At 38.9% G+C, this 26,832-nt stretch overlaps 1 protein-coding gene across 2 annotated transcripts; it reads left to right on the top strand.

Moving 5' to 3' along the window:
• The first annotated feature begins 283 nt into the window (after positions 1-283).
• Positions 284-26,524, top strand: LOC135116365 (vacuolar protein sorting-associated protein 35-like). 2 transcript variants are annotated; one of them, XM_064033746.1, is made up of 16 exons: positions 284-424; positions 2,029-2,249; positions 4,578-4,701; positions 5,028-5,153; positions 6,017-6,107; positions 6,541-6,735; positions 8,097-8,180; positions 9,374-9,580; positions 10,549-10,697; positions 15,887-16,094; positions 18,201-18,310; positions 18,545-18,713; positions 18,895-19,074; positions 19,929-20,168; positions 21,432-21,575; positions 22,813-26,524. In XM_064033746.1, the coding sequence occupies exons 2-16, from the start codon at positions 2,063-2,065 to the stop codon at positions 22,990-22,992; spliced, it is 2,394 nt and encodes a 797-aa protein (XP_063889816.1). In that variant the 5' UTR covers positions 284-424; positions 2,029-2,062; the 3' UTR covers positions 22,993-26,524. The 2 variants fall into 2 exon arrangements, with proteins under 2 accessions (XP_063889816.1, XP_063889817.1); XM_064033747.1 differs by lacking the exon at positions 284-424 and adding an exon at positions 727-1,011.
• The last annotated feature ends 308 nt before the right edge of the window (positions 26,525-26,832 follow it).

The following is a 26,832-nucleotide window of genomic DNA, read 5'->3' as shown; positions in this document are numbered from 1 at the left end:
GAGAGAGAGGACGTTTCGAAGCAAGGCAACCTCAACACAGCTTTTCACTTGCTGGCTGCTACAGAGAAAGCCACCCCATGTATTTTGAGAGCAGTGTAATAATTTGCAAGTACTTTATATTTTACGTCCATCTGCTAGTGCTTTAGTGAAGAATGTCTTTTGTGGAGAAAAAAAAAAACACTTCAATAGAAGGATCAGTTTCATTTATATGATTTTTTCTCTGTAATAAAATAAAAAATATGAAGTAAAAATATATAATTTTCCCAGTTCGAGGAAAGAGATATAGCTTGTTTGACCCAGACCAAGACCCAGACCAGACCGAGACCCAGCCCGAGGCCCAGCAGCAGAGGTAAACAGCAGCACTCAGCTGACTGTCGTGACGCCCTCCGCCCCGCCGCGCCGCCCACCTGTGCTGCTGATAAAGGCGAGTGTTGCTGCCTCACCACACTGCCAAACACTTCCTGGCTGTCTTCCTTCACCTCTGCATGCCATTCCATAACAACAAGTGTAGATATTTGGGGAAATTTACAGAAGCACACCCGTAGTCTGGCTAAATTTTTTTTTCTTCCAATTGCTGTCACGGTTTCTTTCCTCACCTACCTCACCTAGCAGGCTTGCAGCTCATTGCGTATTATGGCGATGGTGGTGACACACAGACCTCGGAGTAACGGTAAAGAGTGGTGTTGATTACCATGGGCAGGATAACGTTTTTAATGTCCTCTTCAGTCTGAAATGGGCTGCCTGAACCTGGCACTGGGCAAGTCACAGGAGGCCACACTGCTGATGCACCAGCCCGCAGTGATATAAACAATAACAAAAATAGAATATGAATTTAAAGAGGTGGTGAGTGCATCATCTGCAGCAGATTGTGAATGCTGTGTTGGAAGTGACAGACATCCCACGAGCCACAGATAGTTCACCCGTGTCCCCGCCGACACGCCATACTCCTGACAGTCACAGGCAACACAGGGGACAAGTTGCAAATTAGCTAGGAGGAATTAACATTAACTGGTGAGTGTCCACGGCTTCTCCATCATTAGGTAAATCTTCCAAGAAAGTCGTGATATTCCAAGCACACAGAAATCAGGAATAATAGTTATCTTGAAATTAACTGACTTGATTTGCTTTCATGATAAGACAGAATTGCAGTTTCAGATAGAACTCCAATTTTCCATTTTCTTTTCCGTTATGATTTATGAGCTAAGAGACCTGCTGGGAAGTTAGTTACTTTGGGTGGAAGAGAAAAAACTGCTGATGTTATATGGATGACCTTCCCAACCTTATTGTGGTCTAAGAATTATGTAATTGACAGGTGAGATAATGTAAGTAATTAGGCAGATGTTTATGTTGGATTTCACTTGTGGATCACATTTAAGAAATGGATCAGGTATTGGTTATAATAACCCTTCTCCATTATGTTTGAAGGGAATGCTTAATATTACAGTATAGGTTATGATGAGTTTGGTCTGGTTTGACCAGGTTTTGTCAGTGTGGTGTCAGCATGCAAAAACTTTGTAAAAATAGCCTTTTTTGGACATTTTCTTTTTAATTGAATGTTATATTGCCTTGCCAATTTATGTGCTATGTGTGTGTGTGTGTGTGTGTGTGTGTGTGTGTGTGTGTGTGTGTGTGTGTGTGTGTGTGTGTATTTACCTTGTTGCATTTACTATGAGCTATGTTTATGTTGTCTCGTCTCTGTATCTGTTGATATAAATTTTAGCCTTAAAATTGTGAATTGACTTTGCATGGACTACATCTTTATCAAGTTCATTCCAGAGATCAACTATTCTTAGTGGAAAGGTGTACTTCTTGATGTCTCTCCAGTGGTGATCTTTCATCAGCCTTTTGCCATGTCCTCTTGCTTCTCTTGTGTCCAGTAACAGTAGGTCTTCTCTGTCCATGTGCTCCCTTCCATTCAGTAGTGTCGCAAATATATAATTTCCAGCAAAAACATTATTGATGGTAGTTAAAATTAATAATTTTAGTTCTAATCAAATAATTTTAATTTAAATAATTAAACAATTTCAGGAGTGAAGAAGAAGCAACAATTGCTCAACCAAAGATGGTTTCACCAATGGATGATCAGGACAAGTTACTGGATGAGGCAATGGGAGCAGTGCGAGGCCAGGCATTCCAGATGAAGCGGTGCCTGGACAAGGGACGGCTGATGGATGGCCTCAAGCATGCCTCTAACATGCTGGGGGAGCTTAGGACCTCTCTGCTCTCCCCTAAGACCTACTATGAGCTCTGTATCCTTTTGTCCTGATGCAGGGAAGGGAGACACACACACACACACACACACACACACACACACACACACACACACACACACACACACACACACACACACACACACACACATTCTCAGAAGCAGGTGCAAAAAAGTAACCAAAGAGATTGACGTCAGTTCTTAATGTAACTGATCCAGTGAGACAGACAAGCAGGTAGAAATGTACCTCAGATAGAACCATAGGAATGTACAACAACTTATATACAGGAATGGTCCATGGAGGGACTATGCATGAATTAAATACCAAACTGGATAACAGTAAATATAAAGCTGGGATAGTGTGAGTACTTGGAACTTTTCCTATATGTCACAAGGAAATACACACGGTAATAGATAAACTAACTTGGTGAAACTAACCTGGTGAACTCACTCCAAAACAGAAAAGATTGTAGGAGTATAACTTTCCTTTTATGCCACAAGAATAGAAATGTGGCAAAGTAAATTTCCTGTGGTGGAGGAGTAAGAATCCCGCTCGTCGTAAGAGGCGACAGAAAAGGATGGAGCGAGGGGGCTTGTGAACTTTTCTTCTATAATTAACACCCAATAAAAAGACAAGGCACTGAAGGCAGGGAGGGAAGTGTGTATTTTCTGACTGGCACAGTGCCATTGGAATGGGCAGGTGCTTGTGTAGTCCCACTGTATGAAGGAAAAGGGGACAGGCATGAGTATTGTAATTACAGAAGTATCAGTATATTGAATGTGGTGGGGAAGGTGTATGGTAAGGTATTGGTAAAGGGAATCAGAGAAAGGACAGATGGAGTAGTATGTAATGTACAAGGAGGCTTCAGGAGAGGGAGGGTCTGTGTAGATCAAGTGTTTGGAGTAAGACTGATTTGTGAAAAGTATTTAGCAAGAGGGAAAGAAGTACTGTGGTCTTTTATGGATTTAGAGAAGGCACATGACAGAATTGATAGGGAAGGAATGTGAGGATGTCTTGAACTTGTATGGTGTAAGTGATAGGTTGTTAAGATGGGTGAAAATTTTTTTATCAGAATAGTAGAGCTTGTGTAATGGTAAAAAAACAGTACAAATGAATGGCTTCCGGTCAAGGTGGGGTTATGTCAGGGATGCTTAATGTCACAGTGGCTGTATAACATCTATATGAATGGTGTGGTGAGAGAAGTTTATGCTACAGTATTAGTTAGAGAATTGGTGGGGTGGTCTAATAACAGCAGGGGGTGAAGAATGAAGTGTAAATCAATTGCCACTTTTAGATGACACAGCATTGGTGACAGATAGAGAGAAGTTAACTAGGCTGGTAGAGGAGTTTGTGTAGGAGTGTAGGAAAGTGTATTAGAACGAAACTGAAGATTAATGTAGGAAAGATTAAGGTAATGATGTGGACCATGGAGGCAGGTGGTGGGATGAATGTAAGGCTGAATGGTGAGGAGCTGGAGGAGGTAGACTGTTTCAGATGTCTTAGATCTACAATAGCAGTGGATGGAGGAGTAGAGACAGAGGTTAGAGCTAGGATGAAGGAAGCATGAGAAATGTTAGGAGATATGAATACACCAAAAGTAGAGCACTTGGAATGAGTGTAAAGAGAATATTTTATGAAGGGATAGTTGTGCTTACTGCACTGTATGATGCTGAGACTTGGAGTATGGGAGTAGCAGGCAAGAAGAGATTGAATGTAATGGAGATCAGATGTCTAGGGAGTTTGTGTGGAGTAACTCAGAAGGACTAAATCAGAAATGAAGAAGTAAGAAGAACAGGTGTAGCAAGAGACTTGGCAGAATGGGCAAAACAATGTGTGCTGAGATGGTTTGGCTTGAGAGAATGGATGATGATAATGATTGGCTGGTGAAGAAGAGAGCAAGATCAAGTGTGAGAGGTGTGAAATAGCAAGATAGGCTATATAAGGGGTGGGTAGATAGGGTAAAGGAGGTCTTAAAGGGAAGAGGACTGACAGTGCAGCACGGTAGAATGATTGTGCATGACAGAAGCGAAGGGAGAGCAGTTGTGAGGGCATGACAAATGATGCAACTGAGGGAGGTGCCACACACCGACAGTCTCACACGGGTGTGGGTCAGTCAGTTGTGGTAGGGGAGAGTACTTGCTGTGAAGGAGCCTTGTTCCTGACCAAACTGTCCCAGCTGTGCAGCTGATCCCTATAAAGTGAGGGCAGGAGTACTTTCTCTTCACTGTCAGAGGCCAAGGGGCTAAGAGTGGTGTGAACAGGTTTGGATGTGAAAATTGTGTACCTTGTCTTAGCTCCTTCCCTTTTTGAGAAAGACAGGCTTGGTATATGTATGTAAATGTGTACTTTCCTTAACACGCATCTTAGACATGTGTATTTGTGATGAGCTGCGTCACCTGGAGATGTATCTTGTTGATGAGTTCCAGAAGGGTCAGCGTGTGGCAGATCTGTATGAACTAGTGCAGTATGCCGGGAACATTGTACCAAGACTGTGAGTATTTGGAGAACTGCCTTTGTTTTTCATTATACAGTGGATATATATATATATATATATATATATATATATATATATATATATATATATATATATATATATATATATATATATATATATATATATATATATATATATATATATATATATATATATATATATACACACACACACACACACACACACACACACACACACACACACACACACACACACACACACACACACACACACACACACACACATATACAGTAGCTATAGATCAGTTTCATAATTTATTCCACTCCCAGCACAGGCACCATAACTAATGCACTATCACACAGGTACTTGCTGATAACAGTGGGTCTTGTTTACATCAAAACAAATGAGACCTGCAAACGGGACATCCTGAAGGACCTGGTGGAGATGTGTCGTGGCGTGCAGCACCCACTAAGGGGACTCTTCCTCAGGTCAGTATGTGCTCACTCCATCTCCTGTGTTGATTTGTGCACCACCACAGGATTCATCATCAACATTTCAGGTTCTGTATTTCACTTGACAACATGTACTACTACAATGGGGCATGGATTGTGTTTTCATGAACATGCAGTGGCTCTTCACACTTACCACATTATCTAAGGACATGCAGCCTGTTATAGGAGAGAGTAATTGGCAGGTGGCACCACTGGCACGTTGACCGGGTGTTGTGAATGGCGGGGTTGCTGGGTTGTGTTTTCTACTGCCGTAATGGAGTATGTGTGATGCTATACCCTAGTCTCTATGGTAAATAGATTTACCAAACATGAGTTCCAGTAGGAAATGAATATGGTGGGCTGCAGACATTACAGTAAATGGTGTGCAGTGAGTGTGAGGATGCGTCAACTGATGTGAATGGCAGGTTTTTACTTAACTCTATGAGTTAAGTCATTAATGCTGTTATAATTTCATCATTAGAATTTATAGACATGAATTTTAGTAGGAAATATTTGTGGTGGACTGCAAGTTATGGCGAATGATGGACAGCAAGTGTTAGGTGGGCAGTTTCACTTGTTTACCCCTCAAAAGTAAGGGTTCACACTTTGTATTTGACATACAAGTCGATCCCTTGTTATGGAGAGCTATTTTAAGGCTTCAAATGTCAACTTATACACTGGTATATATGATTTGTGTATTTACCTATACGAAAGTTGTATCAGTTACTTAACCTTTTGCAGTAACTGACTGCTGTTCTGCCTTAGAGGACTGAAGGGTATCTCACTGTTTTGCCATTACTTTTATTCTGGTCTGTTGGTCATTGTTTGTGGGAATAATTGAATGTTCTCTCCGCCACCAGGAACTATTTATTGCAGTGCAGCCGCAACATTCTGCCAGACGTGGATGATCCGTCACCAGCCTCCACTCAAGAAGACCATCCCACAGGAACGGTAAGCATGTGTCTGTGTGTGTGTGTGTGTGTGTGTATGTGTGTGTTCCAATGCATATACTATATTTTCCAGCATATAAGGTGTACCCCAGTTTTGAGAAATTTCAATTAGGGAAGAAATGTTAAATGCTGCTGACTGCAAATCCCCTTAGCTTCATGTCTCACACTTTCAGTACCCTACCCATATACCAGTACAGGCCACTACATAACTATTCATGTGCTGCCGTCTCTCTCTCTCTCTCTCTCTCTCTCTCTCTCTCTCTCTCTCTCTCTCTCTCTCTCTCTCTCTCTCTCTCTCTCTCTCTCTCTCTCTCTCTCTCTCTCTCTCTCTCAGATCATTCGCTTACTTAGTAATTAATATCCTAATTTATTCTTCACAAAGTCAATATTTCTCAGTGTTTCATCATCCCTCTCTTCCTCTCTCTTTCACAAAGATTTCAGACAGTGTGGACTTCATTCTGATGAACTTTGCTGAGATGAATAAGCTCTGGGTCAGAATGCAGCACCAGGGACACTCTCGGGAGAAGGAGAAAAGAGAAAAGGAGCGGCAAGAGTTGAGGATACTTGTGGGCACCAACCTGGTCCGTCTTTCCCAGCTTGAGTTTGTTGATGTCCAGCGCTACAAGAAGGTCAGTGAGTGTGTGTGTGTGTGTGTGTGTGTGTGTGTGTGTGTGTGTGTGTGTGCGTACGAAGCCGGGATTCAGAACCTAAATTTGTTGTCTTGGCTTCAGGCAGAAAATTGTACCCATGATTAAGTTGTCTGATAAATTTAGTCTACATTATTGACTTCATAATTACATCATCAAGAAGACGAGGGAAATGATAGCCCTGCAGAAAGTGTGTCTGACCTGTGTATGGATAACTGATGTGTCTTATTTCTTGAGCTTTTATAATTTTCATCTAAATGACATGCAGATCATCAGTGGCACCTCCAAGGTGGCTTGCAACAGTACATATCCACATCAGGAACAACAATGTTAAAATTATTACATTATCTGGAGGTATGTCTGCTCAAGCACATTGTCTTGAAAATCCCACATAATTTGTCTTTAAAAAAATAGCATCTGTTGGTAACCTTGAAACCTTTTGGTCCTGCAGTGCACGCACAGTTTGACTTCATTAGTTTTGTTATATAACAGTTTGTGGCGTTTCTCCTCATCCTTTATTGCTATCACCAACAGTAAGTCATTAATAAAGAATCTACTTTCAGCAATGATATTCATGAATACATTTGGGACTATGTTCAAGAAGTATTTGTATTTATATCTGAATTAACAGTATTTCAGCATATTTATATTCATATGGGAATTTGAAGTGTTGGTGTTCATGTTTGAGTACATAACTCTTGTATTCACTCCATTCTTGGTGGCTGGGGGTGTGTGTGTGTGTGTGTGCGTGTGAGAGAGAGAGAGAGAGAGAGAGAGAGAGAGAGAGAGAGAGAGAGAGAGAGAGAGAGAGAGAGAGAGAGAGAGAGAGAGAGAGAGAGAGTTTACACCCTACTGATTACTTTGTTTTGCCTTTGTGATGGCTTTACTCAGAAAGAGGCATGCATATGAAGTGTGGCAGCTGAGGAAGGATGAGATGTTGTATGACAGGTATAAAGAGAAAGGAAATGAAGGGAAAAGAATCCACATGATCCAGAAGTGAAGGATGGAGTAGGAGGCTGACAAAACATTTTCAGGTGAATAAGATCTTTTGAAAAAAAAAAAAAAAAAAAACATGACAAGGAAGTGAAAGGTAATGTCAGAGAAAGGGTAGAATGAAAGCAGAGGATAGAAGGAAATAGGTGAACAGAGAATTTTAAGTGATTGCTTGATTTTGAAGAGTATAGGGAATTTTAAAATGAATTTGTTTCATGTTCACAGTGTGAATGTTAAGTTGTTGTATAAAAGTATTCCTACATCCATTGCTTGATGGTGTTTATAGATGGAGCTTCCTGTACTCAGACTTCTTTGATTGATAAACTGAATTACCTTTGTCTCCCACTCAGATGGTTCTTCCGGGCATCCTGGAGCAGGCTGTGAGCTGCCGTGATCCTCTGTCCCAGGAGTATCTGATGGAGTGCATCATTCAGGTAGGAAGGGAACTCACACTGATTAATGACCTTTCGCCCAAGTCATTAAATCACTGAGAAAAAACTTGTAATTATTAGGTTTTAATATAAGAGGGACACTGGTCTAGGGCAACAAAAAAGAAAAAAAAAGCCCCATTAAGATGCCAGTCCTCAAAGAGAAAGCCAGAAGGATTATCCAGAATTGTAGGATAAGTGTCTTCAAATCTCCCTCTTAAAAGAGTTCAAATCATAGGAAAGGGAATTAAAGAAACAAAGAGGGAGTTCTAATGTTTACCAGAAAAGGGATAAAATATTGAGAATATATGTTAACTCTTGCATTAGAGAGGTGGACACAATATGGGTGAGAGAAAGTAGAAAGTCCTGTGCATTGAGGCCCTGGGAGTAGGAGAGGCATGCAGTTAGCAAGATCAGAAGAGCAGTTAGCCTGAAAATATCGGTAAAAAATAGTACGAGATGCAACATTGCAGTGGAGAGAGAGGCTGAAAATAGTCAGTTACAATTCAGAAGAGGAGAAAGATTTTTACATTTTCTATTACTGAAGCTTTTGGCTAGTTTGAGAACAATCTTGGCATGATTCTGGGCCAAGATATAAACTGCATGAGATTCAGTTGATGGAAAGCTGAAGTACTATTTGTGGAATGCCTCTCTGTCATGTATAGCACTAGAACAAGCTGAGTTAATCCAGGGTTTGGAAGGTAGGGTGAGAGAAAGAGTGAGGAATGTACACCTTCATAAAAAATTGTAATATAGTCATGTGCAACATCCTTAATTCTTCTCTTATATAATTTCCATAGTAAAATTGAATATGAATAGTTCATGTTGTTGAAAGCTTTACCAAATTCTAAAGATTCTTAGTGCAGATTCACATTTCTTTGATGCCAGAATAATTTGATATTGATGTAACTGGTGCTACATTTGTTCCGTATCTACTTCTGAATCCAGACTTATGCAGCAGTTTATGCTTATTGATAAGAGAATACAATCTATTGCACATTAAGCTTTCATATATGATAGAATATACTGATAACATAGGTAAATTGATTTGTATGTAGTAATTAATTCACAGTTATATTCTTTCATATTGCGGTGACCTCAAATTTTAACATTAGAAATAAAAACTGCATCTGAATGACAAATGAACACATGGTTGACAAATTAATGAGTAAGCTAAATAATCTTTTCCTCCTGTACAGGTGTTCCCTGATGAGTTCCACCTGCAGACCCTCAGTGCTTTCCTTAAGGCCTGTGCAGAGCTGCACTCAGAAGTCAATGTCAAGAACATCATTATCTCCCTCATTGATCGCCTCGCCAACTTTGCCCACCGTGAGGATGGCAGCGGCATCCCTGAGGACATCAAGCTCTTTGAAATATTCTCTGAGCAGGTGTCCCAAGTCATCAAGGTGAGATGGAGTGATATTTCAGGTTTTTATCAGAGACTACTATACAAACTTAATACATAATGTGAAATCAAATATATTGTTTACTGATGCAGGTGCACCTCATGCTTTTGTCTTGTTCCTGATTGTATTCACTTTGTTTACAGATGACTCTAGGATTTATTTTAGCAGTTAGACTGTCTTGAAATCTGCTGATGATACTGTAATCTTAAGAGAAATTGTAAATATTGATCTTAGGAATTATGTTGCTTAGGTCAGCTACTTTGTTGAGTGGTGTAAAACAAAAAATCTATATTGAATGTAACGGAAACTAAGGAAGTAATAGTAGACTTTAGAAAAAACCCAAAGTTTTAGATCATGTGAAGATAGAAGACAAACTTGTAGAAAGAGTGAGCCAGTGCAGGTATCTGAGCATCATCCCTGATGGTCATCTAGAAGGTGATACCCGTACAGATATGGTGTGGAAGAAATGTAATTAAAGACTGCTCTTCATACACATCCCAGATAACCATGATTTTTGGCAACTTGATCATTATTTTTTTTCTATAAATCAATTATTTAATTTATTTTCTGTTTTTCAGTGACATGCTCATAGATACAGAATGTAACATGTGAACACATGTGATAATATGAGCTGTAATTTTTATACAGTAGTCTTTGCCTTTCTATGTATATTACCCCCTCCCCCTTTTTTTTTTATAAATTTCTTACTATAAGATATTCTCTCTCTCTCTCTCTCTCTCTCTCTCTCTCTCTCTCTCTCTCTCTCTCTCTCTCTCTCTCTCTCTCTCTCTCTCTCTCTCTCTCTCTCTCTCTCTCTCTCTCTTATAGGCTTTTTTATTTAAGATGCTGTGTAGCTGTTGAGCATATTTCTTCTATCCTTAGCCTTTTTTTTCTTCTTGTTATCTTCTTTTCTGGCTTTTCTGTATACTTGGATCACTTAATGTTTGATCTTGTGTTGTGGTGCGCAGTCTCGGCCAGACATGCCAATGGAGGACATGGTGAGCTTGCAGGTGTCCCTCGTTAACCTGGCACAGAAGTGTTACCCAGATCAGATTAATTACGTGGACAAGGTTCTGGAAAACACACTTGAAGTCTTCCAGAAACTCAACATTGAAAAGTAAGTGATTTGTAGTAGTGATATTTTTTATGCTGTGTTGGTGCTAATTGTTATAGTGTTTCTTCTTTTGTCTTCTTTACATTACTAGAAAACTTTTGCTGCCTAATATGGAAAAGGAGTGAAAAACTACAACCATAATTTTCCCATTGTATTTGTAAATCCATGACTGCTTTTTTACACCAGCATGTAATTGTAAGAAAGGTTTGAATTGTGGAAATCCCTGCAAACTCCTGTTATGTAGGGAAGGGTAAGATGTGAGGCAGTGAGTCATGTGCAGCATTCATCAGTACTGTTGGCCTGAAGAAGTGAATTAGTGGAGTCGAACTGGAGAGTTGAAAAGAATAGGTAGCTTTTAATATTAATCCAATGGTGCTCCTGGGTTAGAACAAGCACCGACGTGTTATTATTGTTTCACGTCATAGGGAGATTCATGGTATTAGTGCATAACTCCATGTCATTTTCCCGTATAATTCTCACATTGCCTTGGCCTTTGCTGTCCACAAGGATGATGCAGGGGTAAGAGGGAAAGAGAGGTTCCTCCATGTGCATGATAACAGTAACAGTAATACTCTGTCATTCACAAGTTATATCCTGTTGTGCATACATAGACATCTTGTGTGTTCTTAGTCACTCTCGTTGTATACTCAAAGTAGCATTGATAAGAAATTTCAAAATTTACCAAATCTACTGCTCATGACTTTTGGCATCCAGAGAAAAAAATGTGTCAAGTAATTTCTTTAATTATCTTTCCTTCCTTTATTTAATCAGTGACACCACTGCCACTGTGGGATTCCTTTCTGTCATTCACTGAAACTGCTTCTGTGCTCACTCCTTGTCTACTCAAACTCTTTGCACTTTGTTTATCAATTTCAGCCTTTCCTTCTTGGTGAAAGTTTGTCTACATTCAACTTGTTCACAAGTTGGATAGCTGCTCTAATCCTTCAAACTAGACTTTGCTCTTATTTCACAACTTTTTAAAACTTTTGATTCTCCTTAAGAGGAAGATTCTTAAGTGTATCTACCCATAATTTTCTCTTTTCATGGTCAGTATGGATCCTGTAAAGGACAATCCTTGAGTTGGAGGAGTTACCTATGTCTTTGACAAATCAATAGCTTTAGCAGTCTGTCTTTAGAAATTGTAAACTTCCCTCATACAACCTTTTTTCATCTCTCTGCATCTTTATCTTTTAATCATAAATCTTTAATAATTGTAAACTTCTCTCATGCAACCTTTATTCATCTCTCTGCAGCTTTATCTGTTTTCTATCTGACTGTTCTATTGCAACAGTGGTAGACAGCCACTGTGCTCCTAAACCTATAAATTGTGGTGTTCCAAAGGACTTTGTCCAATCACTCAATTTCTGTTGTTCCTAAATTATCTTTACAGCCAAATTTCATGACCTATTCACTCATGCTGATAACTATCACCATCAGTTGTCAAACAACCAACTCATTAAGAATTAAGTAGGTCATGAAGAGAAGCTACAGAACTCTTAACTTATGATCTTTTGTAATTTCAGAATGGGGCAAGGCAAACTGTATGTTTTCAAGTGCCTCAAAAATCCAATTCCTTCTTATATCCACTCAACACAACTTTTCAGACAACTATCCCATCTTTATTGACATTCAAGTGTCTCCCTCCTGGCAATTTCATGTCTAAGCTCTTGCTGGAATACTTTCCATGAAGTTAGGGGTTCTGCATCATTTCCACTACATTTTTTTTCCGCCCTTCCAGTTGTTAACTCTATATAGAGATGTTATTTGTGTTTGAATGGACTGTCTCTCATATATGAAGAGGTTCAACATGGCTTTACTAAACAAGGTGGTATTGGCTACCTTCCTATAACTGACTGTCTTGAATCTCCAATTTCATGTCACAGTGTTGCATCTCTTAATATATTTACTATTATTTCCCTGGTTACTGCTCTTCTGAAATTGGTAATTGCATGCCTTTTCTCCTCATATAACCACTGCACTAGATTTCCTATTTACTCTCACCTCTATTCTGTCTGACTTAGTGATACAAGAGTTAGCATTATATTGATGGCTTCACCCACCTCTTTCATGGACAAACTCTAGAGGTCTGTCTGTTTATGTTTTCCCTTCTACAACACGAACTGGTTCAAGAGAGGAATATCAAGACATCTTGACAACTAGATTAGCCATTGGATTTGGATGTCTCCTATCCTACCTTTGTGGGAGCAACAGTTTAATGGACATTTCTTCCCCACACTTTTTATACTGTTGGTCATCCATCCTTTTCTTATATATATATAATTAGTTGAGCTAGTGTGTGCTTTGATTGGTGGATTCAATAAGGCAGTGTTGTCTTAGGCAGAAATTTTTTTTTTGTCTTTTTTCTGTTTGATATCACCCTCAAAGGGTGTCAGGTGATTCAAGGCATCTACATATAGGTTAAAGGAAACTGAATCTCCCTTTCCCTCTCTGTGTCTTGTCATCATAAGAAGAAATGTATGGAGATTGAATCTCCAGTCCAGACATTATATTCTTTTCATAAATTATTGCAACTCAGAGAAATATGGAAACATGTATTCAGCACCTTGTGTTTTGAGGTTGATCTGTTCATATAAGTTAAAACCTCCCTTTCCTCTGGATACTTTGGAAGAAGATATGTTCTTTCCTGTATTATTGTGATAGGAAAAAAAAACTACTAAAGTAATGGGAAAAGGAAGTAAAATCTCTTCTATCAATCTATATGTGACACCTGTTCCTGAAAATACCTCAAAAGGGATGGCCATGATAGGTGTCCTTGGGGTAATAGCTGACTGTCTCACAAAAGGACAGTGGCTAAACATACTGGAGTGGTTGTGACTGTAGCAGGCACAGATGACAGGGATTTATGCCATTGTTATATTAACAACAAACGGTTTTCATTAGCTGGTTTGGGTGAGACACCTAATTATTCCATAAACAAAGCTAGATGATTTTACAGCAGCTGTCACCTCACACCACAGCTGCTCATATCCTGGCCTACCATGAATAGGATGGTTGGGGTTTGTTCACCTACAGCTGGCCTCAGAAATGTTCCAACAAGCTAGGGATGTATGTCCAATGGCATACATTATCACTCAAGTGCCAAGGCAGCTCTAATTATTCTCCATTACTGAATTTATCTACACTTAAACCTTGCTTAGTACCAATTTTCTCTCTTCTAAATATACCCAGCCATCGTTAGCAAGCAGATCAATTGACCACATTGACCTGTATACCTTCATAAACACCCTTTTATTTAAGGTTAAAATTTGATTTAAAAGGCAAGAGTAGATGTAGGTTGTTTTTTTTCACCGCAGTTAAATTGTCTGTCTCTATGATTTGCTTAGCCTTAGATGTTAATGACTTAGGTACTCTATACACAGGATTAATACTTCGATAACATTTTGAATAGGTGCATTGGGGGAAAAAACTGTGCACATATCCTTGGTGACCCAACTTTGGGTTGTGACTCAGGGGTTAAGAACCACTGCTTAGTGGATCCTTGTGACTCAGGTCCAGGTGCCAGGTGGAATTTGTCTTAGGAGCAAGCTGCTGCCATCCACACTGATATCGACAGTGAGCATTTATCAGCTGAGTGCGTAAACAGTGGCTCGGCATGTTTTTTAATGATTGTTAGTGTACTGTACTGGTTTTTATTAATTATCCTTTTGATGTCTTATGAACTCATGCATATTTATTATCTTCAGTTATATGCATAAAAAAAATTAATGTTATACGTAGGTGGTCTAGAAATATTTTATTTTGATTTTTGAAGGGCCTGTCTCAGCCACGTCGGATCAAAGTCATTTTCTGCTCTTGCTTTCATTAAAACTCTACTGTGAATTGTGTTTGATGCCGGCTGATAGCAGAACCAAAGCCTCGCATCAGCAGCGACCTGACTGTACTTGTGTGATATTATGTAGTAACACTCGAATACACAATTACACACACACACACACACACACACACACACACACACACACACACACACACACACACACACACACACACACACACACACACACACACACACACACACACACAAGACCATTATTTTCCACATTACATGAAGAGGAGGGCATTGACATGGTCTTCATATTTTGATGAAAAAAACAATAAGGTTGTTATGTTCCTTGCAAATGCATTTGTGTAAGTGGTATGTTCCTGAAATACTTGAAAGAGTCAACCTTCTTTATCTCCTCATAATTTTCTGAAAGCAAGCTTTGCAGATCTTCATCATCACTTTTTCACCCAAAGTCTGATAAGCATTATGTTATCTTGCCCATGAATTATTATTATTACTATTTTTTTTTTTGTGTGTGTGTATGTGAGAGAGAGAGAGAGAGAGAGAGAGAGAGAGAGAGAGAGAGAGAGAGAGAGAGAGAGAGAGAGAGAGAGAGAGAGAGAGTATACCACTTTTCAAAGAACAGACTTTACTGATTAGCCTTTTTACATCATTGCAAATGTTTACAGCATCATCATTTCACCCTACCCGTGGATTTGGAGAATGAGATAGATGCATTGTTACATGACCTATCCTGGATGCCTTGTTATATCTACTATTTTAGTGTAATGACCAAGAGCGAATTTATATTTTTCCCTACATATATTGTCCTCTTGCATTTCCCATATACTTCTTGTAGCATTGTTGTATTTCCTTGACTTGTCTTACATGGTCTTGTTGACTCTAGTGCTGCATACACCTGCACTGTATTGAGGTTTCCTCTGGATATGTTGGGATTTCAGTAGTAATCTTGGAATAGTCTTGCTAATACTTATTTTTTAGTGTTAATAAGTGTCTCTTCTAAGCTAAATCTTCAGTAATTTATCTCCATGAAATACTAAATACTTGTTTTCTGATTTATTTTCAAATTTATCTCCTTGAAATGCTGAATACTCAAAGAAAAAACAAAATGTTTAAATAATTTAAACAGCTAAAAGTAACCAATCTTTTACTACCTAAATAACAAGGATTACTAAAAGAACATCACTATTCATTGTTTAAAACATATGAAATATTTAAATTTAGATTTTTCTTTAAACTATGAGATTATCCCTGAACTTAACTGAAAACTTCACCTTGAGCATATAAACATGAACAGAAGGAAAGAAAATTAGAATATTGCTTCACCTCATTGATGTGTCTTTGTTTGCCTCAGTCATTCTCTCATCCACATATCATTCTCCTTCTCCAGGATACACTCAGGTTCAGCGCTAGGCCGGGAGCTGAGTCGCCTGCTGCGTCTTCCTGCTGACAACTATAACAACTTGCTGACTGTGCTGAAGCTACAGTACTTCACACCTCTGCTGTCTCTGCTTGACTACAGTGGTAGGAAAGTGCTTGCCACATACCTAGTGACCAATGCAGTGGAAAATGAGACCTACATACCCACCCAGGAGCAGGTGAGTGGCTCCTAACGTCATCTTCTGATTACTTGACAAGGCTTTGTGAAGGTCGCTGGCTTGCCTTGTGGATGGCTGTCCAGTTTGAAGGGCACTTCAAAGTAGGCAGACAGATGGATTTCAGAAGTGGTATAGTAAGCCAGACTGCTTTAGAAAGTTGAATGTTTGGAATAAAAAAGGAAGTCTTTTCTTCTTCAGTTCATTCTGGTAATATCACCTCTTTGGAGGATGGGAATGGCAAGCATCCTAGATGGTTGTGAAGAGCCATATGGAAGGAGTAGAAACATGGCCATTGTAGTAGGAAAAACTCCAAGATGTCTTTGTAATGACCCCCTTGGGCCATTCATAGAAGCACTTAGAAATTTATTTGAAGGTGAGGATAAATCTTAGCCATGAAAGGCCTTCACCTGGCTGGGGATCAAAATCCCTGATGGGGAAAACACAAACCTTAGGTTCACTTCATCTTCCACTGAGGGACACCATCTACAGCACAGTGCCACATAGTGAGACACTTCTTGTTTGTTAGTGTGTGTTTTTGCACTTTGTTGGTGCCATCACTGCTGCAGCATAGTGAGACACCTCTCATTTTTTTGTATGTGTTTTGACAGTTTGATGATAGCATCACAGCCACAGCATAGTGAGACACCTCACATTTGTTAGTGTATATTTTCACAGTGTGGCTGCCCCAATAGTAGTGTGACACTGGCCTTTCTCCCTACCTCTCTTGCTGACAGGCTGGTATGACTCATGTTGTGACAGACAAGTGGTTTATCCACATGAATAACCAGTATGTTTAGGGACGTGAGCTGTAAATAGAAATGCACACACAATACCTAGCATGTATGTGTTCATTTTTATTATATGTGGATGTGCTGTAAATATTCTCAGTAATTTTTCACTTAGTGGTATTTTTTGCATCTGCTATTGTTGTTCATGCATCTACACCACCATAACTCTTCCCTGTTCCTGCCAATCCTTGGTCGTGTTCATGTCTCTGCTGCTCTGTCACCCCCCCCCCCCCCCCCCTCTCTCTCTCTCTCTCTCTCTCTCTCTCTCTCTCTCTCTCTCTCTCTCTCTCTCTCTCTCTCCTCTCTCTCTCTCTCTCTCTCTCTCTGTATTATTGTAAGCTGTATAGATTTAGAACTGCTCTTATGTCAGATTTCTCTCCCAGTTTCAGTGAAAACTCTCTCTCTCTCTCTCTCTCTCTCTCTCTCTCTCTCTCTCTCTCTCTCTCTCTCTCTCTCTCTCTCTCTCTCTCTCTCTCTCTCTCTCTCTCTCTCTGGGGCACATGTTTGATTTCACAGCTCAGAATGATTTTTTATAATGTTTTTTCATATGAAATGAACAATTTGGCATTTGTTTCCCTACTTTATGAGGATTCACTTAACACACCCACATACGCAAAAAAAATATGGTAAATGGCCTTGACAAATGCCATTACATGTATTGTGACAGTTGTAAGATGAAGACAGAGGGAAGAAGGTAAAAATCTCCATAAATAAGCATTTGCAACAGAAATGTCATAGAAGAGACATGTTTTAGAGTTGGGTGTACATATACGTAATACTGTACAATACCATTTTCCATAATGATGTCTAGTAAATGATGAAAATTAATTGAACATGCATAGTATCTGGACAAATGCAACATCTAAACTTGCTGTGCACAGATTAGGACAGATATTAGAGAAATTACTGAATAAACAATAAAAAAATCAAGCAGTTATGAATGCATAGCTGTAACCAATTGGCATTTAGCTGAAAAATATGCATAGGCTGATGCAGTTTACTCAGTTCAGCTTCCAGTGAATAAACTATGGTTGAGCTGCTGTTGAGGCTCACGTGCTCATGGTATAGTCAAAGTTAGTCTGCCGCAACACTTCATTGTGTGAAAAGTTTTCCTTAAATTTCAAGTTCTGTGATCTATTGGGTATCTCATCACTTGTTGGGTTTGGTGAGTGGATTGTCAATAGATCAGAGTATTAAAGATTGAGTGGAAATACAGTAAACATTGGAGGTGTGTGTGTTGGGTTACTTGAGTAATGACCAAGGCCGGGTCATCTCAAGTCATCATCCTGTCTCACTGTCCTGTCTATTCTCTGACCAGGTGGATGCAGTGCTGTCCATGGTGGCCTCAATAATCTGTGACCAGAGTGATCAGCCCTTGGTGGAGCCAGATCCAGAGGACCTGGCTGAAGAACAGGGGCTCCTAGCCAGGTAACAAATGGTCCAGTTTTCACTCCTGAGTTGTCTCTCCTTTTCCAATACTTTGTGTGTTAGCACATTATCACTATTTATAATGTGACATTGATAACTAGTGTTCAGCATAACTCAGTACTTTGCTTCCTTCAGATTCCAGAATACACACTCATAAACACACACACACACACACACACACACACACACACACACACACATATTAGAACTTGGCAAACATTCTCCTTTTGCTAGATTCATCCATCTGTTCAAGTCATCAAGCAGTGATCAGCAGTACCTCATCCTGACTACGGCCCGCAAGCACCTGGCTGCAGGAGGCAATAAAAGGGTGGTGTACACTCTGCCACCCCTTGTCTTCCAGGCTTACCAGCTGGCATTCAAGTACCACAATGAGAGGGATGTGGTGAGCAGAGATGAACAGTATTCTGTTTTCATGACTTTAATGGATAATAATACATTAATGATATAGATCACTAGAGAGAGAGAGAGAGAGAGAATTATAATGAGTTCTATTTATATAACATCTTTCCCCCCAAACAAAGTGTCATGTGTGATAATGTGATGTGTTGTGTTGTGTCCCCTAGGATGACAAGTGGAGCAAGAAGGTACACAAGATCTTCCAGTTTTGTCACCAGACCATTACTGCACTGGTGAAGGCAGAGTATGCTGAGCTGCCTCTCAGATTGTTCTTGCAGGGTGCTCTCGCTATAGACAAGATTGACTTTGAAAACCATGAGACAGTTGCCTACGAGTTCATGTCACAGGTGGGTCTTGGAACAGCAGGACAATTGGAGTGTACTGATAGCTTGTTGATCTACACAAAACTGCTTCTTTTTACTTGTACTATTTCTTATTTTATCACTATGTTTATTTATTGAGCCATCTTATCTGTTTTATTTGTGAACTGATTTTCATTGATTTCTTTCTTAAGTCAACATTTATTTAACCTAAGCTCATTGCTACAAGTCTTACCTGGCTCTGATACTGAGTGATTGAGGGAATGTTTGGCTGAGACAAGCACAAAATCATCAGTGTGTAGGTATTAAGGAACTTTTCCTTCCAGCTGTAATAATCTGTTGCATAGCTGTAAATTTTTTATTTACTTTTTTTATTTATTTATTTTCCTAAAACTGGCTAAGGATTTGTGAGATTTGATACTTTTGAAACTATACCAAAGTGGGTGGTTGTGATGTTGACCTTAGCAGGGGAAGAACAGTGGTGAGTGAAGGTGAGTTGTGGTGGCACTGAGCTGCTTTCCCTACTCTCACTCAACACTTGCTGTCTTCACTCATCACTGCTCTCCTTTCAAAAAGATGCCTCTAAAAACTAATTTACATGACTTTATTAACCTTTGAGTTTACAAAGATAAATTAACTTCTTTTTAATTAAAGATTGGCTCATTCTTCTCAGTGGATTTATTTTGAAGTTAGGATGTCTTGAGTTCAGGCAATGTAACCATTTGTCACTGTGTTTCTTATTTGTATTTGTGCTATAACTTTGTGTGACAGTTTTGCATTAGTTTTTATTTATTTATTTATATTTTGATATTTGTTTTGTGAAGTTTTCTATTGATGACTGTGAGAACCATGCATTGAGTGTTCATTTTTCTCCCTGACAGGCCTTCTCTTTGTATGAGGATGAGATTAGTGACAGTAAGGCCCAGTTAGCAGCCATGACCCTCATCATGGGCACCTTCCAGCAGACAACTTGCTTCAGTGAAGAGAACCATGAGCCTCTAAGGACTCAGTGTGCCCTGGCTGCTTCCAAGCTGCTCAAGAAGCCAGACCAGGCACGAGGCGTAACCACTTGCTCTCACCTCTTTTGGTCTGCTAGATCACAACTCAGCAACAAGGAAGAGGTATGTTGTCTGGTGTGGCAGTTTTAAAGTGGAAGAATAGATGAGTTATGTATTTATATTCTCTGACAGTTTATCTAAAAGGTGTGTTAAAAGTATCTGACTTATCTATGAAGTCTGTTGAAAGTATCTGACCTTAGGCCAAGGGACAAAAATTGCATACCCTTTAAGTTCTAACTCTGATTTCTTTGAAAACATGTATAAAGTAAAAAATTTTGTGCAGCAAGGCTGTGGGAGGAGGGGAGACATGCAGTTTATAAAATCAGAACAGTTACTGTGAAAATAGTGGTAGAAGATGGCAAGAGATGCACTACCAATGATGAGAGAAAAGCTGAAGACAGTCAGTTAGAGGAGAGCAGTTCATAAGACAAAATGCTTTTGATTTCATCCTGTCTAGAAGAGTGGTATAAGTGGAAACCTCTACTGTCACACATTCTTCTTTCCTTTTCACATCCTATCTCATCTCCTTCCAGAACATTTTCTTATTTTACCAGAACATTTTTTGTCAGCCTCCTGTCCCATCTCTCATCAACATGCTAAGTCTTTTTGCTTCTTTCTTCCTCCTTTATCTTGGTATTTCTCCTTCCTTTGCAACCACATTTCATCTACAAGCACCTTCTTTTCCACTCCATTCACTTCCCTTCTTTGTGGGACACAAGTAGTCACACAATCCATCATCACTTCATCAACAATCTTTTCATCTCTTTGTCTTAACCAAATATACTTTTAAGTATCCATCTTAATAAACAAGGTGTTTCCAATCATGATTCCTTTCTCTCTCTTTTTTCATTTCTTTCTGGCACATCATGCTAATCAACTACATCTTCAGTGATTACATTCCTAACTTTAGCATTCAGATTCCCCTACATTATTACATATGTTAACATTTGGTCCAGAACTCTGCTAATACTTGTTTACACAGTTTCAGAATGTTTCTTTTTTCTCTTCATCCCTCTCATTGTCATGCATACATATATTCCCTAACACTGATTCCTGATATGAATTTCACTCTCACCTTTATCAGTCTTGATAAAATCATCCATTTCTGTACACCCTGCTGCACTTTTGGGTTCCTCCACAAGGCCACTCTTCTCACTCTTCCTTTCTCAGTCCCTAACCTCTTTCCATACAATCCTCCAGTGTCAGATTCATCCTCTTCTTTCATCTTTGTTTCACACAGCCAGCTCATACAACTGACAAAGCCTCACCATTGTATTGGTGTTGTCAGCTCATGGCAAGCATGATTACCAAGGTGTTATTTTTCAGTTGCGGGACGAGAAGCGCGTCCTGGAGTGCCTGAAGAAAGCCGTTCGTATTGCCAACCAGTGCATGGATCCCTCTACCCAGATTCAGCTCTTTGTAGAACTCCTCAACCACTACATCTACTTCTATGAGAAAGGCAACTCCCAGGTAAACTTTCAAACAAAACTGTCTTTACTTCCACATTTAAGAGGGGAATGGATGTTGAGTGTAGATACCAAGAATATCATTTGATGCATTGATGATTGCTGGGAGTTTTTTATTTTATTGATAACAATATATGTATTTACAGATTTAAGGGAGAACCTACATTTTTTGCAAGTGATTATCTGGGATCTGTGACTTTGTTATTTGATATCTTGCCCGTTAGTGATATATATATATATACAGTAAAATCCCTCTTATCCGGCATCAACGGGACCGCCAACATGCCGGATACTTGAATATTGCCGGATACTTGAATAGAAGTGAAATTATGTCCACAATCACCACCCTACACTCACGCATCTTACCATAACAAAGATCAGCTGATCTTAATCAGCAGCTGATCTGATCAGCTACTTAAGTGTAAGCACAACACGCTTCCTCTTTTCTACAACTTTAGGCATGATGAAGGCGTCAGGCGATAAACAGTGCACACGCGGGACTGAGTTACTGAGTAAACACAGTGCAGTGGGCCGCGGGTAGCGTGAAGCAGTGTGCTCTGGTGGCGAGGGGACAAAGTATGTCTCGCGCGGGAATTTTAATCAATTTTATGAGTACACATTGATTTTTTATTGATTTTAAGGCTCAGGGAAAAATGTGCTGGATACTTGAAGCTGCCGGATACTTGAATGCCGGATGAGAGGGATTTTACTGTATATATATATATATATATATATATATATATATATATATATATATATATATATATATATATATATATATATATATATATATATATATATATATATAATTTTTTCAGTCTTCCACTTCCATCTAAAGTGTAAACTGTGTAAATCCTTCAGGCTTTAGACAATGATGTAGATACTGCACATGTGCATGCAAACACACACACACACACACACACACACACACACACACACACACGAGAAGTGGAGACCTAATAGCAATGTACTATAAGTTGATGAATGGACTAGAAGAAATAGAAAAGATCTATTATTGCTTGAGCAAAGAGATACTGTATACTTAAGAAGCTAAAAAAAAAAGTTTGATATAAAAAGCATAGCTTTTCCAATAAAGACTTTAGATATCTAAATATTGGTAGAAAAGGTGATAGAGGCATTGAGTCTGCTTTGACTGACAATTATAGATACAGAGACAGGGCCATATAACTTAAGCTCAGGCCTTTTTTACTACAACTAGATAAATGGACACATCCACACAGGTGACAGTGGCAATGCTGAACCAGCTGGTGAGCAAGGTGAAGGAGGATCTAGCCAACCTGGAGACTACTGAGGAGACCGACCAGATCTCCCGTCATCTTACCAACACACTCACCCACCTTCAGCTACGCCAGCAGGAGCCACCCTCTGACGGCCCAACTTATGAAGGCCTCCAGCTGTGAGCAGGTGGACCCATTCCTGTGCATGCTCTGAGAAGTAAGTTCCATTTTCCATTTAGGGTTAGGAGGAATGGTACACATAACATTTTTCTTACACATCTGCCCATATCTTGTCTATAGACGGTGAATTTATAACTTTTATCAATCGAGAAATATTAGTCATAGACATGTATGGTGGCTGTTTTGATTAAATGTTACTAATACATAGTACATATGAATGAAGTGTGCATGTGTGAATGAGGGAGAGAAACAATGCTGTTTGTTTGATTATGAAGTTCATCCATAATTTTGTTTGCTCCAAAGCTTGCACCAGTTTAGTGAGTAGGGAATCATATAAGAATTACCATCATAACTTAGTTTTTCCTTATTGTGCTGGAGAAGCTGGTAGAAGTTTTGAATGAAAAGACCAGACACAGCAGGGTTGCTGTCACTAACATATTCTGTCTGTTCTCCCTTGAGTAGTTGAGCCCAGTACCTTTGTGAAATTATCTGATAAGAGAATCTCTGTTGGTGTCATTGGAGTCTGTCTGTGTGGCAAGCAGGAGGCTGCAGGTGCTAGGGACTGGTGATAACGGCATGTGTGTGTTGGGAAACTGTGAACAGATTATTCATGTAGGGATCATACAGGAACTCTGAAATGTCTTTTTTAGGCAATGCATTTGTTATGATTATAAATAAGCTGTATACAAAGTGATGACTATTACAATACAGCTTCTTTATTTTACAGTAAGCTTGATTAATGGAAATTTTGCTGTGTTCACACAAATGGTCAAAATTATCTTACCAGAACTGTGACTGAATTGATTGCCATATATTGAAGGCAATTCATCTGAACCAGTGTGTATTCTTGGCTTCGTACCACCTTAATTCATGTTTTATGTGTCTGATACAGTAATTCTTGGAAAAAAAAATTTGACTGAAAAATTTCAGTTTTTTTACTTCTTTCTAGAGGATGCCATAAGTTTCATCTTTGCCTCAGTCATCATCATGGTTGTCTGGAAGTTCATTCTTGGCACTAAGAGAGTGTGATCATAATAATCCTGTCCACATTTTCACATCCTCATTCAGTAGTATCATACACCTTATCAGTCATTTTATGTTTATTTATTTGATTTTAAATTTTTTAGCATTGAGGTGTAATGGATAAAGATATAAGCAAGTCTGTCATTGTGAACCATATGTTTAATCTTGAATACCATTTTGTTAGTCAGTCATTAAAATGTTCCATCACAAGAATACCTAACAAGCCAAAAGTAAAAAAAAGACTTTATATTACTTCTCTTCTGTCTCTGTGGAGCGTCATCCCCATTAACACCACTCACAGTCCTTACAGATGTCAGTGATGCCACTAACACAGCTACCCAGTGAAAAAAATATTGAGAATGATCTTTTTATTGTTTATTTTTTTTGTCTGTGAATGGGCATGCTATTGGCACAGTATATGAAACACTATACAGTAAATCTTCTCTAGTTTAAACCCATATAATTCTTATAATTGAATCTGTTTGGGCCACTTCAAATTTTTCCATAACTTTCCGTAATCTGATCTGAAGTTGGCCTTTTATCCTGTTCTCCTTTCAAATAAGAGAATCAGTTCATTTGACATGTTTTGACTGGTCAGCCTGCTTGAAAGAGGCACCAGCGAGGTGTTACCTTCTAACCATCACTCCACCTCTTTCATAAAATATTCATATTTTTCACGTAGGTTACAAGAAGAAAAAAATTGCGTCATTGAATTAAGCAGTGTCTTTACAGTTAGAGCACCATTTTCAAAACTTATAGGGTAAAACCTGAGTAATTTGGTTAGTATAAGTAAGCAAATAAAATTTTATGGTTATTCTTTTAAATGATAGCTTAAAAAATGTATTCTTATGGTACATAAGCTAATCCTGGATATGATGGTGCATTCAGATTGTTAATAATAATTGATGTGACGGAAGAAGTGGCAACAATGACTGTGGCAAGTGTAAACACAGGTTTTCATCTCACCCACAGTCACTTGAACACTTCCTGCTGAATTGTCCACACATACTAAGATTGTGACCTAAAATTTGCTGCTCGTTTTTAGTAGATACAGCAGAACCCAAGCGTGTATGGCATATAGTGTTGATGATAATAGACTTGCTCAGACCTCAGAATAAAGTAAGAAAAGGCCCCTTCAATACTTGAATCCAAGAAACACCCATAAAATATTGCTTCAGCACTAAGCCTCCCAGGATGTGTGTGTGTTAGACTTATATATGAGGCTCACTAGCTCCATCTGCTCATCAGAAGTTTATAGTATCAGTATGTTCAGTCTTCTCTCCCACCACAAGTATTTGGTATTCACTCCAAACTCAATTAAGAGCCAATGTGATCAGAGTATTCTCTTCCAGCATGGAATTCTCTCAGATAGTGTGTTGGGGTCAGCCACATCAGCAAGTGTAGAGAGAGTAGATCTAGGGAGCACCAGATCCATTTCAGTCTCATTACTCACACTGGTGTTGCTGATGACATTGCTCCATAAAGACAGCAAAACAGAGGTAGTATGAGTTATTGTGTGTAAGTTATTGCATTTTTTTTTTTTAATAAGAACATAATTTGAAATGTAGAATTATTTACTGCATTAGTGCACTAGTTTTAAGTAATCAGTATCTGTTGGGATAAATTTGGAGTCAAATTGGTGTAAATGATTTCTAAGAAAAGATCTGTACAAGTGTAGCATGTAATGATCAGGGTGTTTCATATGTGTAAAACTGACACTCGAGAGAACCTTTTTTTCTTAATTTTTTATTGCTTTTAGCTAATGGCCCTCTTACATTGAAATATATATATATATATATATATATATATATATATATATATATATATATATATATATATATATATATATATATATATATATGCTAACTGCCCTGATAATGCACACACACACACACACACACACACACAGTGGCAGTTCAGTAGGATCTGTGTGCAAAGGTTAATTCTGTAATGAGTATTGATTGCTGCTGCTGCATATTCCATTTGGTACATTTTCCATGCCAACATGTTAAGCTGCTTTATGAGTTTTTGTAATAACTGACATCAGCTTCAAATCTGACCTCCACTTGCTGTGATGATGATGAAACGAATGCTTTTGTCAACAAAAAAATACTCATCAGATTTTGTCATTCATTCACATCATTGCTATAAGCAAGAAATATTAGTGTCAGCTTTTACAAAAACTGCCATCTGTTGCAACCAACATGGAAGGGTTGGGAAGCTTGTTGTGGTATAGGATGCAGTATGTTGTCTGCAGCATGGGGTGTATCAAGTCACGGGATGTTGTGGCTGCATGTTGCTGCAACAATAAAATGTACCGATGTATTTTGTGGCTGAAAGGTGATGGATTGCTGTTGACAGACACCAAGTTAAAACTTCACTTAAGCTCAATTCCTGTCTTTTATGAATGTGAACTCCATGTGATGCATATTGTTGATTTCTGGTGTTTGACAGTTGCCAATTTTTGTTTACAAAGTCATATATTATAAATAAAGTATATCTATAACCTACACTATTGTACCTTTTACTTCTGTAGCAAAACTGTCCAGAGCTGTGAACATGAATGATTGATATATGGAGCCTACCAGCAAGTCTGATCAGGAGATAGTATAAACATACCACACACATGTACAGGAGAACCTCTGCTTACTAATAACTTTGTTTATGAGCTTAACTTGGAGAGTGAGCCAAGTAGAGCTGATATTTGTTCTGTCCCATGCACGGTGTGCATTGTGCTCTGTATCACAGCCCTTCTTCCTTTGTCATCATCCATCCATTTGCCAGGGGGAGCATTGGGGTAGGTGACAACAAAGTTGGAAA

Source organism: Scylla paramamosain, chromosome 31, assembly GCF_035594125.1.
Source record: "Scylla paramamosain isolate STU-SP2022 chromosome 31, ASM3559412v1, whole genome shotgun sequence".
Classification (NCBI taxonomy): Eukaryota; Metazoa; Arthropoda; class Malacostraca; order Decapoda; family Portunidae; genus Scylla; species Scylla paramamosain.
Note: the sequence above shows the minus strand (reverse complement) of the source record. Positions and strands in the feature narration are given on the sequence as shown.